At 56.2% G+C, this 15,617-nt stretch overlaps 2 protein-coding genes across 3 annotated transcripts; one reads left to right on the top strand and one right to left on the bottom strand.

Moving 5' to 3' along the window:
- The first annotated feature begins 341 nt into the window (after window positions 1-341).
- On the top strand, window positions 342-2,950 carry POLR1G (RNA polymerase I subunit G). Its single transcript, XM_081273464.1, has 3 exons — window positions 342-497; window positions 816-954; window positions 1,096-2,950. The coding sequence occupies exons 1-3, from the start codon at window positions 476-478 to the stop codon at window positions 2,483-2,485; spliced, it is 1,551 nt and encodes a 516-aa protein (XP_081129590.1). The 5' UTR covers window positions 342-475; the 3' UTR covers window positions 2,486-2,950.
- Window positions 2,569-14,713, bottom strand: ERCC1 (ERCC excision repair 1, endonuclease non-catalytic subunit). Of its 2 annotated transcripts, none has more exons than XM_081273480.1 (10): window positions 14,563-14,713; window positions 13,994-14,105; window positions 13,424-13,639; window positions 9,532-9,635; window positions 8,660-8,759; window positions 7,497-7,573; window positions 4,663-4,762; window positions 3,347-3,418; window positions 3,089-3,157; window positions 2,569-2,663 (listed from the first exon to the last, which is right to left on the bottom strand). In XM_081273480.1, exons 2-10 carry the CDS (start codon window positions 14,096-14,098, stop codon window positions 2,610-2,612), a joined length of 897 nt encoding a protein of 298 aa, XP_081129606.1. In that variant the 5' UTR covers window positions 14,099-14,105; window positions 14,563-14,713; the 3' UTR covers window positions 2,569-2,609. The 2 variants fall into 2 exon arrangements, with proteins under 2 accessions (XP_081129606.1, XP_081129605.1); XM_081273479.1 differs by having other exon boundaries at window positions 13,994-14,135; window positions 14,563-14,685.
- Between the last annotated feature and the right edge of the window lie 904 nt (window positions 14,714-15,617).

Raw genomic sequence — 15,617 nt, 5'->3', positions numbered from 1 at the left:
CCAAGGCATCCAAGCTTCTCCAGAGGAGATTCTAACGCTACAAGCACAGTTCTGCCACGCAGGATCCTTACCTGCTTCTTTTAGGAATCTCAGTCCAATCGATCTTCCTGTCTCTTTAAGAGTTAGAGCCTGTCTCTGCGACTGCCCCTTTAAGGCCGTGTCGGAATAACTCATATCTGAGATAGTGTGGGGGAGGTTGGCCGAGACTGGGCGCGGCTCTGACTCCCGCGGCCCAATGAACCGCCTTCTTTCTGGAGATTTTGGTAATATAGTCATTCCTTGCTGGTCCGCTCTGTACACGTGGAAACGTCCCTCATTTCTGCCCAACGGAGCAAACGGGTGCCGAGCGACACCCCCGCGCTCCCACGCCACTTGGGCGTTTCGGGAAGAGGCCCCGCCCACTTCGAGCCACGTGGTCGGCGGCGGGGTTCGCTCAAAGCCGGCTGCTGGGTCTGCGCTCAGCCGGGGGCTCGGGATGGCGGCGACCCCGTCCGCCGGTGAGCGGGCGTGTGGACCGGGGCTGGGGGCAGGGAGAAAGGGTTGCCCGGGAAAGTTCTGGCGAAAAACGGGGCATCCCGGAGACGGGGAGAGCGTACTTTCCAACGAGGGCGCCGGCATGTGGACGGCGAATACTGGGGGGATACCTGTGGAAAGAAGGGCGCCCCCAGGGGTGGTGTGGGGACGCCCCTGGAGAAGAGGTGGGCACGGGATTGACGGGGAGGGGAATGGGACACTCGGGAGGTTGGGACTAATGGATTGGTGAGCGCCCTTCAGGAATGGATATCAATAGATCCCCGTTTCCTCTCTTCCCGCAGGTGCTGCTCGGTTCTCTTGTCCCCCCGATTACACAGCGATACCCCCAGCCTCAGAACCCCGTTTCTCCCTGGAGGAGCTGTCTGGCCCAGATACCCAGCTGTGGCTTATCCAGGCCCCTGCAAACTTTGCTCCAGAATGGTGAGTGGTCCCACCCACCTCCCGGGAAGACTCCCCACTCCAGAGGCTGCACTTGGAGGGTATTTGGAGAGGCATTTCTGAGGAATCCAGTGACTTACAAACAGATCTGACCAAGGTTCTCCCCTCCCTTTCTCCCCTCAGCCTCAACGGGCGGCTGGTGCCTCTCTCTGGCTCCCAGACAGTGAAGGGCAAGTTGGCAGGACAGCGGCTGCGCTATCAGGTCCTCAGCAGCAGCGGACCCCGGGCAGGAGAAGCTACCCTGCTGGCTCCTTCAGCCCATGCAGGCGGTGGACTTACTTGTGCCCCGACCCCCCAGGGCAGCCTAAGGATCTTTGAGAGTCCCCCAAAATCCCTATCAGGGACCCCTCTGCAGCCCATCCCAATGAACCCCCCACCACAGATCCCCCCTGGCCTGAGGCCTCGATTCTGTGCCTTTGGGGGGCAACCACCAGTCACAGGGCCTGGGTCAACTCTGGCACTGAAGCCACCTGTATTGGGGAAGAGGAAGAAGAAGCAGCAGATGCCAGAGGCTGAGGCCTCCCAGGAGGCAGTGAATGGGTATGAGGCCCTGGAGGTGGACACAACTCTGGGGTCCCTCAAAGTAGATGTTGGGAAGAAGAAGAAGAAAAACCTGCCAACAGAGGTAGCGGAGCCTGCAATGACAGAGCCCACAGCTGAGCTGCTGGGGCCTCTGGAAGTCCTAGTCCCACCCACCACGAAGAAGAGGAAGAAGCCCAAAGGGGCCGAAGCAGTTGACCCACAGGTCGGGGTGCCAGAACCAGAAGGACAGATGGCCGAGCCAGAGCTGGCGGTGAAAACAGAGCCTCCTGAAGAGGCAGCCCCTTCCCCGGGCAGGAAGAGGAAGAGGAAAAAAGAGGCAGGAGTGGAGCTGGTGGAGGGGACGGTGGCCGAACCTCAGCCACAGGTGAAGGTGGAGCTGCAGGAGGAAGCCGTCCCACTACCCCCCAAAAAGAAGAAGAAAGAAAAGAGGCAGAGTGCAGGGGCGGAGCCGGGGGCTGAGGCTGGGGAGCCAGAGAGGCCACCTCTGGTGCTCTGTCCCCAGAAAGCAGAGCCCGAGCTGCCAGGTGACGACAGGCCTCAGGCCGAGGCAGCTCTGGTGTCCTCCAAGAAGAGGAAGAAGAAAGAAAAGTGGCAAAGTGTGATGCTGGAGCCGGCGACAGAGGTGGCAGAGTCTGAGCTGCCAGGTGACCTTGAGCCTCAAGTAGCTCCAGTATCTACCAAAAAGAAGAAGAGAGAAAAGGAGCACAAAATGACAGAGCCAGAGACCGAGATGACTGAGCCACCATGGGGGACAGGGCAGCCTGAGGTCAGCGCAGCACCAGGACTGACCAGGAAGAAACCGCGGGGTCAGGAAGGCGGCGAGGTGCCAGAGGGGGTGCCCCCGGAGGAGATTCCAGGGCCACTGCTGAATCTGGAGCCCAGGGAGGCGGCTCCCGAAGGACCAGAAAAAAAGAAGAAGCACAAGAGGAAGCCTCAGCAGGAGCCTGTAGCCCTCCCCCAGGGAAACTGAGGAACCAAAACCACCCAGGGCATCAGAAGGTGAGCACAGCGACGAACCCAGAACCTGCCCCAGCAACCCAGCAGGAGCCTGGCCCCAGAGAATGCTTTATTGTCACGCTGGAGGTGGCAGCTGTTCATCGGGGCACTTTGAGGAAGGGCTCGTGTAGGACGTCGAACAGCCTGCGGGCCTGGGGTGGGGAGCGAAAGGAACCACTCATTAAAGAGGCCTATGGAGTGAGGTGTTAGCTTTTTCTCCCAGCCTGCAGGGTCGGGGAGATGGGAGGGAAGCAGCCCATCTGGATTGTCCCCTAGACTGTGCGAGGCTCAGCTAGTCCCCACCCCCTTGGACAGGTCCCGACATCTGCAACACAGGCAGGTGGGGCTGGGGCTCGGCGGTAGAGCGCTTGCCTACCATGTGTGGGGCCCTGGGTTCCATCCTCAGGACCACATGAAAATAAATAAATAAATAAAGGTACTCTGTCTATCTACAACTTAAAAAATAAAAATAAATACAGGCAGATGGTTGCTGGGCCTCTGGAGACTTTTGAACGCTGGGATCCGAAGTCTGGTTGGTGGGGGTCCCTCCCCTCAAGTCCCTTCCCAGCACTCTTACCTTCTGGGGGCCCAGGCCCGGACACAAGGCCAGGTCTTCCCGTGATGCAGACATGAGCTGTTCCAGGGACTGGGAGGGTGGAGGCAAAGGGTCAGGGCAGGTGAACACTGGACCCCACCCGGGCCCAGCTGGTGAAGGGCCTTGGGTGCTCCTGGGGGGACGCGAGGAATGCAGGGGACTGGGATGCAGGAGGGTGTGGGCTTCTTAGGAAAGGGAAGGAGGGGAAGCGCCTGGCAGAGCAGGGCAGCTGGTCCTTACTCCAAAAGTGGCCAAGAGGGTCTGACTGTCCGTCTTATTGACTGACTTCACAGTGGTCAGACATTCAGTGACCTGGAAGGAAGCAGCAGAAAGCCCAGTAAGACAGAGCTCGGAGGGCAGGGCTGGGCCACTGCGGGGTCCCCAGACTGCCTACAGTGCAAGAGGCTCTCAGTAAATGTTTTATTTTTTTCTGGGGGAGGACTGATTAAAAGGCCATATCAGAGTGATCCCAACTAGCCAAGGGTGTGGGACACGTGAGATCAATATCTGAAGGAGTTGGTTCCACCCAGGGAAGACTGCAGGCACTGGGGTGAGCGGGGGCCCAGGGTACAAAACCAGTCCACCACCACCTGTCCCTTCATGAGCCAGGGTAAGGGAGCTGACCGCTCTGGCCTCCATTTTTGGGCAAATTAGGTTCCCAGGAATACCCAGAAGACTCGGGTGTCTGGACATGGACTGGGGTGCAGCTTAGATGCTGCCCTGCCCCAGCACCGTGACGGCCGGGTGCCTGGGTGTACTGGCTGCTGCCCTGGTTCAGACCCCAGCCCTGCCAGTCCCTAGCTGTGGGACCTGGGGAAGTCACTTCCTCCCTGCCTCAGGAGATGGGTTCGGAACTGCTGTGCAGGCTTGGAGGAGGAGGCTGGGATGCAGGAGCTGTGGCCAGCAGGATCCACTGACCCAGGCCCTCCTGCTGTCACTTCTTCCTAGGAGGACCTCCAGGGAAGGCACCAGTGGCAGGGTCCCTCACTGGAGCCCAGAGTTGATAGTCCACCAAGCAAATACTCCCTGAGTGCCTACTGAGCGCTGGGGGTGCTGGGGACAGGACAGGCTTGGAGTCACCTCCAGCCCTGCCCTCCTGTGCTGAAGTCCAGTGGGGAGATGGGGGCAGGCCTGGGACAGGGGAGCACAGGGAGAACCTCTGCTGGCTGGGGTTGGGGAGGACTTCCTGGAGGGGAACATCAGAGCTGGGATGCCCGACGGCATGAGGCAGGTTACTGGGTGGAGGGAACAACACGGAAGCTCAGAGATGAGGAAGGCCCGGGAGGACGCAGGTCCTGCGCAGCACTGCAAGGCCGGGCTTTCCCTCAGGGCACTGGGAGCCAGGGCAGGGTTGGGAGCTGGGGAGATCAGGGTCAGTGTTATGCTTAGAAGACCACGCTGGGAGCTGTTGAGTGGGAAGGCAGAGGGGGACAGGGCAGGGAGGGAGAGCCCAGGTGGACTCGCCTTGGGACCAGAACTAAGTTTGGCCACCCAGGAGCTGCAGGGAGACCCAGGCAGGCATGGGAGGTGCCTGGAGGGAGGGAGGGAGGCCTCACCCGAGACACAAAGTTCTGTTCCAGCTTCTCCATCAGAAGGTCCGCAGGCTTCTGCTCGTAGGCTTTGTAGGTCTCCAGGTAGCGCCCGGCCTCCTCGGGGCTGAGGTGACAGGACACACATCAGCCAAGTGAGGGCCATCATGTTCTAGATGGGCTCCATTTCACAGTCGTGATTGCTAATGCTGTAAATTCCAAACGCTAACATATACAAAAATGGAACTTCTCAGCTCCCCCATGGCCCTGGCCAGAATCCCTGCTGGATCTGGGGATCTCTGTGGTTCTCCTCTGGCTCAGGGCTAGAGCCTGGAAGCCCAACAGGCTGGGGCTCAGGCTGGGCTCAGGCCTCACTTCCAACCTGGGTGACCTTAGGCCAGTGATTTTACTTCTGTGGACCTCTGTTTCCTCATCTGTAAAGTTGAGTGATAGTCAGACTGTAATGATAAAAGAAGTCACTGCCATGTCCACCATCAGGGCCTGGCTCTTAGAAGCCTGTTTAAGAAATGTTGGCTGGGGTTGGGGCTCAGCGGTAGAGCATTTGCCTAGCATGTGAGAGACACTGGGTTCAATCCTCAGCGCCACATAAAAATAAATAAAATAAAGGTATTGTGTCCAACTACAACTAAAAAATATATTTGAAAAAAAAAAGAAAAGAAATGTTTGCTCTTACTGGGTGCAGTGGTGCACGCCTTTACTCCCAGTGGCTCAGGAGGCTGAGGCAGGAGGATAGCAAGTTCGATCCCAGCCTCAGCAACTTAGCAAGACTCTGTCTCAAAATAAAAACATAAAAAGGCTGGGGATGTGGCTCAGTGGTGAAGTGAAATAATGAAGTGCCCCTGGGTTCAGTCTCCAGTGCAAAAAAAAAAAAAGAAAAAGAAATATTAGTCTTTTGGAAGGAAGGCTGGCATTCTGCTCTGTGCCTTTTGCTGGGCATGAGAGGGAGGGAATCAGGAAACTGAGTTTATTTTCTCAAGTGCAGCATAAAGACAGCCTACTAAACATTCAGCTTCCTGACACAGAGGAAAATGAGCTTTTGAAGAGCTTTGTTTGCTTTTCTGGCGCTGGAGACAGAATCCAGACTCCCTCAGGCTGGGAGAGGGCTCTGCACCGGGGCTGCAGCCCAGCCTGAAACACTGCTTTGGAAATTGATAAAAAGGTTCCCGTGGGCAGGGCACAGTAACTCAGGGCTCTGAGCACCAGGAAAGGCTGGCCTTTTTTTTTTTTTCCGCCCTTTGAAACTTAGCAGTGAGTAGTAGTGCAGTGGCCTCAGGAGCCACCACAGTTCCCTGGGATGTGCTCTGCGCAGCTGGGCCTCTGTACCCAGCATGTGCGACTCTTTTGTCCTTGCCATAATCCCTAAACGATAGGATTTTATGTAAACAACTATTTACACAGCATTTACATTGTATAAAGTAATCCAGAGGGGAAGGATGGGAAGGCAGGTGGAGCAGCGCCTGGCCACAGGAGCCGCTGGTTCTCTCCAGCACAGCAAAAACAGAAACAGAAAGAAGGGAGCTGAAAACACCAGCAAGACATGAAGGAGCCACAGGTGTCACTGAGGGAAGGAAGGCTACAGAGGCCACAGGAGCCCAGCCACAGGCACTAGGCCAACAGACTGTAACAAGATCCACGAATGCCAGGGGTGGGTGGGGGAAGGGAGGGATGGACAGGTGGACACAGGCGTTCTAGGGCAGTGAGGCCATCTAATGATGCACCCAGGAAGGACACGGAGGCTCAAATCACCCTCCATCCTGCTGTGTCCTGACCAAAGATCACAGAAAGCCTTGACCTCTGTGACCTGACAGCAGAAGGCCTGGAACATTCCCAGGTGCAGATAAGGGTGTTGATGTTGTTGCCTCAAAAACACTGAAAGAAACTGGCCCCTACCTGAGCCAGAGCCTCAGGCCTTCATCAGGGCAGCCCTGAGCCCTGGCTGCAGACACACTCCCCCACCCAGAGCCTCTGGCTGTCAACGTCCATCTCCAGGGCCTGCTGCAGGCCACTCTGCAAGTCCCCCAAGAAATGCTTTGGACAATTCACTCAGTGCTTTCACTGGAATCCAAAAGGCTCCAATTTGGGGACATTCTCTTATGGGAAATTCTGTAGGTTTAACAGGATGAAAAAACTTTGTCTAATCCCACAGAATGCACAAGAAAAGAACAAACCCTGAGGTAGACTAGGGACTTCACAGTGGCTCCTGGGCTATCACAAATTCATCACATAGCGGCACATGCCTGTATGAGGCAGGAGGATGAAAGTCCAAGGGCAGCCTTAGCAACTTAGTGAAGCCCTAAGCAACTCAGTGAGACTCTGTCTAAATAAAACAGGACTGGGGCTCAGTGGTTAAGTGCTGCTGGGATCAATCCCCAGTACCAAAAAAAAAAAAAGAATCATAAAATTTTTATTGTAGTTTTTCTTTTTGAGTTTAAAGCTACAGGGTTGGAAGGAGTGACTCGTATGCATGCATGAGACCCTGGTTCCATCCTCAACGCCACACATAGAAAAAGAGCTATAAAACTCATTAGGGTTTAATTCTACTTATGGTGTGAGGAAGGGATCCATTTTCCCATTGGAAAGCTAATGTAAATGGTCTTTAGGTGCCCAGGCCAGATTTCATGTCTAACTCAGAAATGCCTAACGCTATCCCGAGCATGGGACCCACATCAGGCTGCGACCGCACCTCCCCAAGAGAGAAGTGAGGACCTCAGTGCACAGCTGAGGATACCGAGGCCCAGAGGGAGGCAGTGCCTGGACCAGGCTCACACAGGGTGTCCAGGGACAAGGAGGGAAGGCTGAGTGGCAGGGAGGTGGGGGAGGGGAGCGGGGCCCAGTCTCACCTCCAGGCCAGGATCAGAGTGCAGTCGGCCAAGATGCACATCTTGGCCAGTTCCTTGAGGGCCTGCTGGGGATCTTTCTGGCGGAGAAGAAAGTCAGAATTAGGGAGCTGGCAGAAAGCGGGACTTCCCGTCTGGACACACAGAGCTCAAGGTGGGAGAGCCTTTCACTCACCCTCTGAGTCCCCACAGGGTGCTGGCCCATGCTGGGCAGCACTAGGACCCAGCAGCGACTCACACATAGGGCTCCGCCCTCCTGGACTCCTAGTCTAATGAGGGGAACAGACCTGTCCCCAGAGAATGAGGACCTGGAGTGGTCACGGGTGGCTTCCTGGAGGAGGAGGACGGGGGAAGAGGAAGCACAGACGGCAGGATGGGAATTCCAGGCACAGGAAGGAGGGGAGAGGGTGGGAGAACTCAGATGCCCTCTGTTCGGGGTGGACTGAGGAGGAGGTGGCGAAGGGCAGCTTGCAGGTGAGCCTGGAGGGCTGGGGACCACGGGTGGTGCAAGGCCTCAGGGCTACGGGGGAGAGTGCAGGGAGGGAGGGAGTGTTGACCTGGGGTGTATTCTTTAGGAAGACCTCTCTGGCCACTGTAAGGACAGGAAGGGTCAAGACTGAGGCCATAAAACCAGGAAGGAGGCAGGGACAGGGACCCAGGCAGGAACCAGGGGCTAGATTGGGATAAGGGCTGCAGGGACAGAGGACCAAGTAGACTTGAGATATTTAGGAGGCAGAGGTCTGGGACTGGCTGATGGGGTGTGAAGGAGACAGATCATCTATGGTCCCACCTCTCTGCAGGGTGTTAGTAACCTGCGTCAATCTCAGATATGAAAAATGGTTCCTCACTGAGCGCTCCTTGGGGATTGAACCCAGGGGCGCTTAACCACTGAGCCACATCCACAACCCTTTTTATTTTTCATTTTAAGAGTCTCACTAGTTGGTTAGGGCTTCACTATGATGCTGAGGCTGGCTTTGAACTTGCAATCCTCCTGCCTCAGCCTCTAGAGCTGCTGGGATTACAGGCGCACACCATCACTCCCGGCCTTACCGAGGTTTTAACGTGCCTTTCTTCTTGGAAAAGATTCAACAGTCCACTTCATAATGGCGAGGCTCAAAACCACCCATTTCACAGTAGGGGAGGGTGAGGCATGTGACCCTGCTTACCACGTCCACCTGGACCAGCAGGATGCGCAAGGCGAAGGTCTTCCCCAGGCTCTGCAGTCGCTCATGGATGTAGTCTGGGTGGAGATTGTGGTAGCGGAGGCTGGCAGGGCGGGGAGATGGTGGGTTGGAGCCCGTATCCCTGAGAACCCAGAAGCCCCTTCTGCACTCCCTGCCCCGTGGCCTGGACACCAGCCACCTTGAGCGCAGCATGGGCCAACTGCCTGGCCAGGGGCAAGGCCCACGACGTTAAGTGGCTTGCAAAGAAGGCAAGCGTCAAGGACGGCGGCCTGGCTGTGCCTTCCTGGCAGCTGGACCCCTGGCTTCTTCGCTGAGCAGGGAGGAGACCTGGGCTTCAGGAGGACAGGGGCAGGCACCCCAGAGTTCATGCACAGGGCCAGGGGATGCTACCCAGATGGCCACAGAGCACAGATAGGAGTGGGCTTCTCCACCTAGACTAGAGCCATCGCCCCCAGCGCCTGTCACCCTCCCAGCCTGCAGGGAGGACAGGATCGGGGAGTTTCATCTCCTCTGTCTATCTATCCGCAGAGGGGCCCAGGCTGGAGGGGGAACTTGTTTAACTGAGATAGAGCTTAGAGAAATCCACCTCTTGTCAACTCGCCAGGTATGTCTGGGACCTGAGTGACCCTGACCTTCCTCCCTCAGACCAGGGGTCCAGGCCCCGCTCTCTCTGCTCTGGGCCCCCCCAGGCCAGGACTCCTTCCTCCGACACAGGGCCACACCTAGGCCCAGGGCCAGCAGGACTGAGCAAGAGGTCTCCTGCGGAATGGCCCAGAATACTAGGACACGACACTCCAGGCCTCCCGGGCAGCCCTCCCTGAAGGGCAGTCGGTGCCCCAAGCCCCGGAGCTCACCTGAGGAAGAGGGCACAGGTGCTCTGGCCCAGCACGTAGTCGGGGACGACTTCACCAAATTCCCAGGGCACGTTGCGCACGAACTTCAGCACGGGGTTGCCCCTCTGGGAGGGAGGAAGAGCAGGAGCCGTCCACAGGATGACCTTGGACCAGGGCCAGCAGCCAGGCAGGGTCCCTCCGCCACCTCTTCCCCCTCCTCCACCCTCCACCTGTCTCCACCTCACACCTTACACCTGGGTCTTTACCACCACCCCCACCCCACCCCACAACTCTCCCCCTCCCCAGCCTGGGCAGGTCGGCCTGCCTGCACCCATTCATTTATTTTCTTTTGCAGTACTGGGCATGAACCAGGGCCCCCCTCATACTAGGCAAGCCCTCTACCACTGAGCTACACCCCAGCCCCTTTTAAATTCTTTTTTTACTTTGAGACAGGTCCTTGCTAAGTTTCTGAGGCTGGCCTCAAAGCTGAGATCCTCCTGCCTCAGCCTCCTGAGCAGGAGGCTTATAAGCTAGCACCTCAGCTAGTGGCCTTTACTAAAGGGCCCACAGTCTGTCTCCAGCCTCAATCCATGTGTCCCATGGCCTGCAGGACACCTGCCCTTGGACATCCACCTCAGCCTCGTCCACACCTGCCCCTCCTCCTGCCCTCATCTGAGACAGCCATACTGTGCAGAGATGGAGGCTTGTCCTGGATGCTCCTCTGTCCCCGACTCAGGTGGGACCTGTACCTTCTAAACATCCCTCATGAATGTCCCTCCTCCTCTCCTGCACAGCCTCTGCCCAGGTCCCCACCTTGCCCCTTCTGGGCTCCGGTGAGTGTTGCCCCCTCCTGACTACCCTTCAAATGGCAGCCAGAGAGACCCTTTTTTTTCCCTGTGGTGCTGGGGATCAAACCCAGAGCTTCTCACAGGCCAGGCAAGCGCTCCACCACTGAGCTGTGCTCCACCACTGAGCTGGGCTACCAGCGCAGCACAGATCTGCCTCTCCCCTTTTCCCACTCCAAACCCCACCGTGGCTCCCCAGTACCCTTAGGAGGAAGCCCAAGCTCCTCCCCATGGCCTGACACCCTCCACACAGACTGGCAACTGCTCAGTGCCAGGCCCTTGTCTCCCAACGCCCCTCACACTTTACCTTGAACACGGGCGATAGCCCAAGACTGAAATTCTTTGATTAAGATAAATCCTAATCCTAATTAATCCATTTAAAACATACTCATGGAGTGGGCACCTGGCACAGGTCTCAGTGTTGAGAATGCTGCAAGGACCAGGAGAGATCAAGAGCCTATGAGGGCCACATGGTCTTATGCTGTGACCTGATAAAAATATGTGCTTGGACCAGGTGGGGTGGCGCACGTCTGTATCCCAGCTACTCAGGAGGCTGAGGCAGGAGGATCACAAGTTGGAGACCAGCCCTGGCAAGCAACTTGCCAAATCCCTGTCTCAAAATAAAAAGGGCTGGAGGTGGAGCTCAGTGGTACAATGCCCCTGGGCTCAATTCCTAGTAAGAAAGAGAAAAAGGAAGGAAAAAAGAGATCTGTGTGTGGTCTCTGTCCCTGAAGCCCTGCAGCTCCTGAAGCCCTTGAAGACAGGGCACTGACAGAGCCTTTTGTTCTGACATTTGGTCTCTGACCTGGATTCCTGACTGTACCGAGCTCCTAAGACCTTTGGAATTTCCGGAGCGATAACATCTGACACGGAGCTCTAAATCCTTCCTGATTCCTGGGAAAAGGGAGCATCTTCTTTTCAGTGAGGTGCTTGGGTGGCCCCTCCTGGCCGCAGCATGGGGGATGGTGGCCAGGCAGCCAATCAGGGACTAGAGGGCTGGGGTTTTCAGCCCCACCCCGACTCAGGGGATGGAGAGGGGCTGAGGGCAGAGGTGATCAGCAGTGGCCAGTGACGTCACCCATCATGCCTGTGCAGTGAGGCCCCCATAGGCCTTCAAAGGACCGGTCCAGGGAGCTTCCTGATGGCTGCGGGCTCCCAGAGGGTGGCGTTCAGAGCACAGGGAGGCTGCGAGCCCATCCTGCCTTCTCAGCCCCGTGCACCTCTTCATCCAGGTATCCACCTAGGTCCTAGGTCGTCTCCCATATTCCTCATTAAGAAACCCATAAACTGGGGCTGGGCTGTGGCTCAGTGGCAGAGCACTCGCCTGGCATGTGTGAGGCACTGGGTTCAATCCTCAGCACCACATATAAATGAACAAATAAAGGCATTCTATCCATCTACCATTACAAAAAAAAAATTTAAAAAAAAGAAATGGTACTAATAAAATGTTTAAAAATAAATTAAATAAACCAGTAAACAAAAATTATTTCTCTGAGATCTGTGATCTGCTTGGGTAAATTAACTGAACCTAAGGAGGGGGTCGAGGGAACTGCTGATTTATTCCTCAGGCAGGTAGGGTGGGGCCGGGGCCTGCCCCCCCCCCAGCACCTGTAGGATCTGATGCTGTCTCCAAGGAGGTAGTGGTGGAACTGAGTTAACCTATAGGACACCCAGTTGGTGTCCCCGTGAGAACTGCCTGTTGTCCAGGAAACCTCCCGATATCTGGTATCAGAAATGTCATGTTGCTCATGACATGGTGGCACATGCCTGTAATCCCAGTGGTGGGGGAGGCTAAGGCAGGAGGATCTCGCTGAGTTCAAAGCAACTCAGCGAGACCCTGTCTCTAAAGAGCCCGGCACGGTGGAGGGTACCTGGATGGCTTCCTTGTTGGCTGTTGTGAACGACACCACCATGAATACTTGTCTGGGTTTTTGTGTGGACGTATGTTTTCATTTCTCACGAGTACATACCGAGAAGCAGAATCACTGGGTCATGTGACAGCTCTGCAGTTGACTTTTTTGTGTGTGTGGTATGGAGACTGGACCACAGGTGCTTTACCACTGAGCTACATCCCAGCCCTTTTAATTTTTTACTTATTTACTTACATTTGTTACTGGTGATTGGACCCAGGGGCAATAACTCCTGTGCCATATCCGTAGCTTTTTTTTTTCTTTGAGACAGGGTCTCCCTAAGATTGCAAGCTGGCCTCCAACTTGCAATCCTCCTGCCTTAATCTCCTGAGTTTCTGGGATCACAGGCCTGCACCATGGCACCCAGCTTGCCCATCATTTCGGTGACAGCCTTCTTGGTAGGCGGGGAGTAGTATCTCATTGTGAGTCAGATGTCATTTTTCTGGTGGCAAAAGTGTTGAGCCTTCCCTTGTGCTTGGGTCCTGTTATCACCTGTACCCAGGCCACTCTCCTTGCCAAGGACACTGGCTCTAACAGTGGCAAAGACTTTCCCTGTTCCCTTTCCACCACTCCATCCCCAGAGCAGAAAGTAGCATTCCTAACTTTCTGTGCATCTCTGTGCATGGATTCCATCTCTGTGCCCTATTCCCATTTAAAGGCACCAGATGGGTGGAGTCACTCGCCCAAGGTCACACAGCTATTGCATGGCAGAAAAGGGATTCAAATTCAGGCCTGTGCTCCTTTAATACTTTTTTTTTTTTTTTTGGGGGGGGGGTTACCAGGGATTGAACCCAGGGGCACTCAACCACTGAGCCACATCCCCAGCCCTTTTTTGTATTTTGGTCTCAGTGAGTTGCTTAGCACCTCACTGTTGCTGAGGCTGGCTTTGAACTCCTGATCCTCCTGCCTCAGTCTCCCAAACTGCTGAGATTACAGGCTGTGCACCACCATGCCTGGCTCAATGAGCAAACCTGGGGACAGAAACAGAGCTGTACATAGACAGTCACAACCCCAGGAAGCAGAGCTGGGCCACCCTCAACACACAGAGCTGGTGAATGAATGAATGAACAGGCACTGAAACAAAGTAGCTAGAACTCTGCCACCACCCGGGCCATCCTATCACAGGCTTTCCCCACAGAAATCTGTCCCCCTCCTCACCTGCCGGGGGCTCACAATGATGCTGTTGGACTTTGTTCCTGGTTTCAGGGCCTGGTTGGGGGTCTCTCCGGCCAGGGGTTCTGACCCCGTGGGGCCCGGAGCTCCAGCTCCTCCTGGGGGCCGTGAGATGGCATACTCAGCATAGGTCTGAGGGGCTTCCTGTGCAGAGGTCTCCACAGCAGGAAGGTTCCGTGTGGATCTGAACAAGGGCTTGGCCTGTGGGGAGGAAAGGGGGTCACATGGGGCCAGGGAGGGAACACTGAACCCCTGTGGGTCCCTCCCTGTCTTATGGGTTGGCCCATCAGCCACAAATTTCTTCTTGCAAAAATAGGGTTTGGACTACATAAAACATGAAGGGGCCACCGGCTAGCTGCCAGTTATTGGCCTCCGCCGTGGCCCCCTCTTAGAACTGCTCTGTCATCTTACAGATTGGGAAACTGAGACTTGCCCAGGGCAAAGGGCTGTTTCCCCAAGGCCACCTAGGCCCCCACACCTAATCCACAGTGTGGCCCCACAGATCCCTTCCAGCACCACTCCCATTCCCAGGCGTCCCCCATCTCCTCGTCCTACCCCTGCAGGAGGGACCTCATCTTCGTCCAGCGGGATTACAAATTTTTTCCTTGTGGGTGGCCCTGCAGGCTGCGGCACCCCCTCCTCGTCCTTCCCTGGTTCCATCAGGAGCCTGAAAGGGAAGATGTGGCTGCAGGAGCAACTGAGATATTGGCATCTGTATTAGCACCCTCCCAGCAGGGACCCCCATTCACAGCTGCCCACCCTCACCCCCCAAAATTCCAGTGTCCCAAAATGTCAAGTCCCAAATATCCACAGCCCTAGGTTGCAGAATGCCCCGCCCCAAGGGCGCCGCCACCCACCCGCCTTCTGCTCGCCCCGCCCCCTTCGGTCCCAGAACTCCTTCGCCCCGCCCCCCGCCACCCGGGCCCCTTGCGCCCCGCCCCGCTGTCTCCGCGGGCCGTTGGGCCGGCACCCAAGGCTCGCACCTGGACGCTCTACGCCGCCTTTAGGTGGGTCGCAGACACTGCAAAGGTTGGCCTCTGCAGCTGCCAATCACCACCTGCGGCCTCCACCTCCAGCCCCTCTCGCCCCTACCTGGGGTCTCAGCACCACGGGGACCTACTCACCTGCTCGCCCCAGAGCCCAAAGGGAAAGACGGCGGGGGAACGAGGCGACCCACCGCCAGCGCGACCAGCGCGGCCCCAGTTTGCCGCACTTCCGGCCTCTCTGGCCCACGGTCCGTCTCACTGCTCCCCACGGGAGAGCATAGAGAGGGGCAGCCCTGCGCAGCTCTCTATGGTCCTGGAGGACCTTGGAGGATTGGCGAGGAAAGTGGCGTGGGTCTGCGGGTTCCAGGGCCTGAGGTGCCCTGTTGATCGCCTCCTGTATTCCCGGGCTCCGGGCAGGGCTCAGTGGAGAAGGATGTCGGGAAATCAAACTAGGTGCCCCCTCTCAGTACAGAGAAACTTGGAGTTGAATCCCAAATAGGCTATTGCTTGCCCTCGGTTTCCCCATCATTCATTTATTCCACCATTCCCCAAACGCCTGCCCTGTTCCCGGCGCTGTGCGGGGCGGTACCAGTGACAGCGGTGACCAAGGACGGCCCTGCGCTGCCCCGCCCGAGGGCCTTACATCCAGTGAGAGTCCCAAACAGCGACCACCAGAGTGGGAGGAACGGGCGACCCCACAGAGCCATGGGATAGGGCTAGGAGCAGCGCCTAACCCAACCCGGGAGTCAGGAAGGGCTTCCTGGAGGAGGGGACAGCTAGGCGGAGACTTGGTGGATGAGTTAGTATTAGTCATTTCCTGAAAGGATAGTATCACACTGTTCTAACTTGTAACTCTGTGATTGCTAAGGAAATAGAACATGTTTTTGTGAGTTTATTGGTCTTAGATATTTTGTGTTCTGTGAGTTGCTTGCTCATATCCTTTGCCCATTTTTTTAAATGGCTTGTGTGCCTTTTTTATTACTATTAATTTATAGGAGTACGTTCTGGATTCTGATTCCAATTCTTAGTCTCATGTATTGCAAACGTTTCCTCCTCGTTTTGTACTCTGTGTTTTAGCTTTATTTATTTAGAAGTTCTTAGGGCTTATTCACACCTATTTGTCTATCTGTTCCATCCTGGCTTTTGCTCTTCCTGGTTTTAGAGACCTGTCATACCCCAAGGTCATCTGTGTA

The sequence above is a fragment of the Spermophilus citellus genome (genome assembly GCF_964194105.1).
Source record: "Spermophilus citellus genome assembly, chromosome: 18".
Taxonomy (NCBI): Eukaryota; Metazoa; Chordata; class Mammalia; order Rodentia; family Sciuridae; genus Spermophilus; species Spermophilus citellus.
The sequence above is the reverse complement of the archived record's forward strand: the minus strand, read 5'-3'. Positions and strand labels throughout refer to the sequence as shown.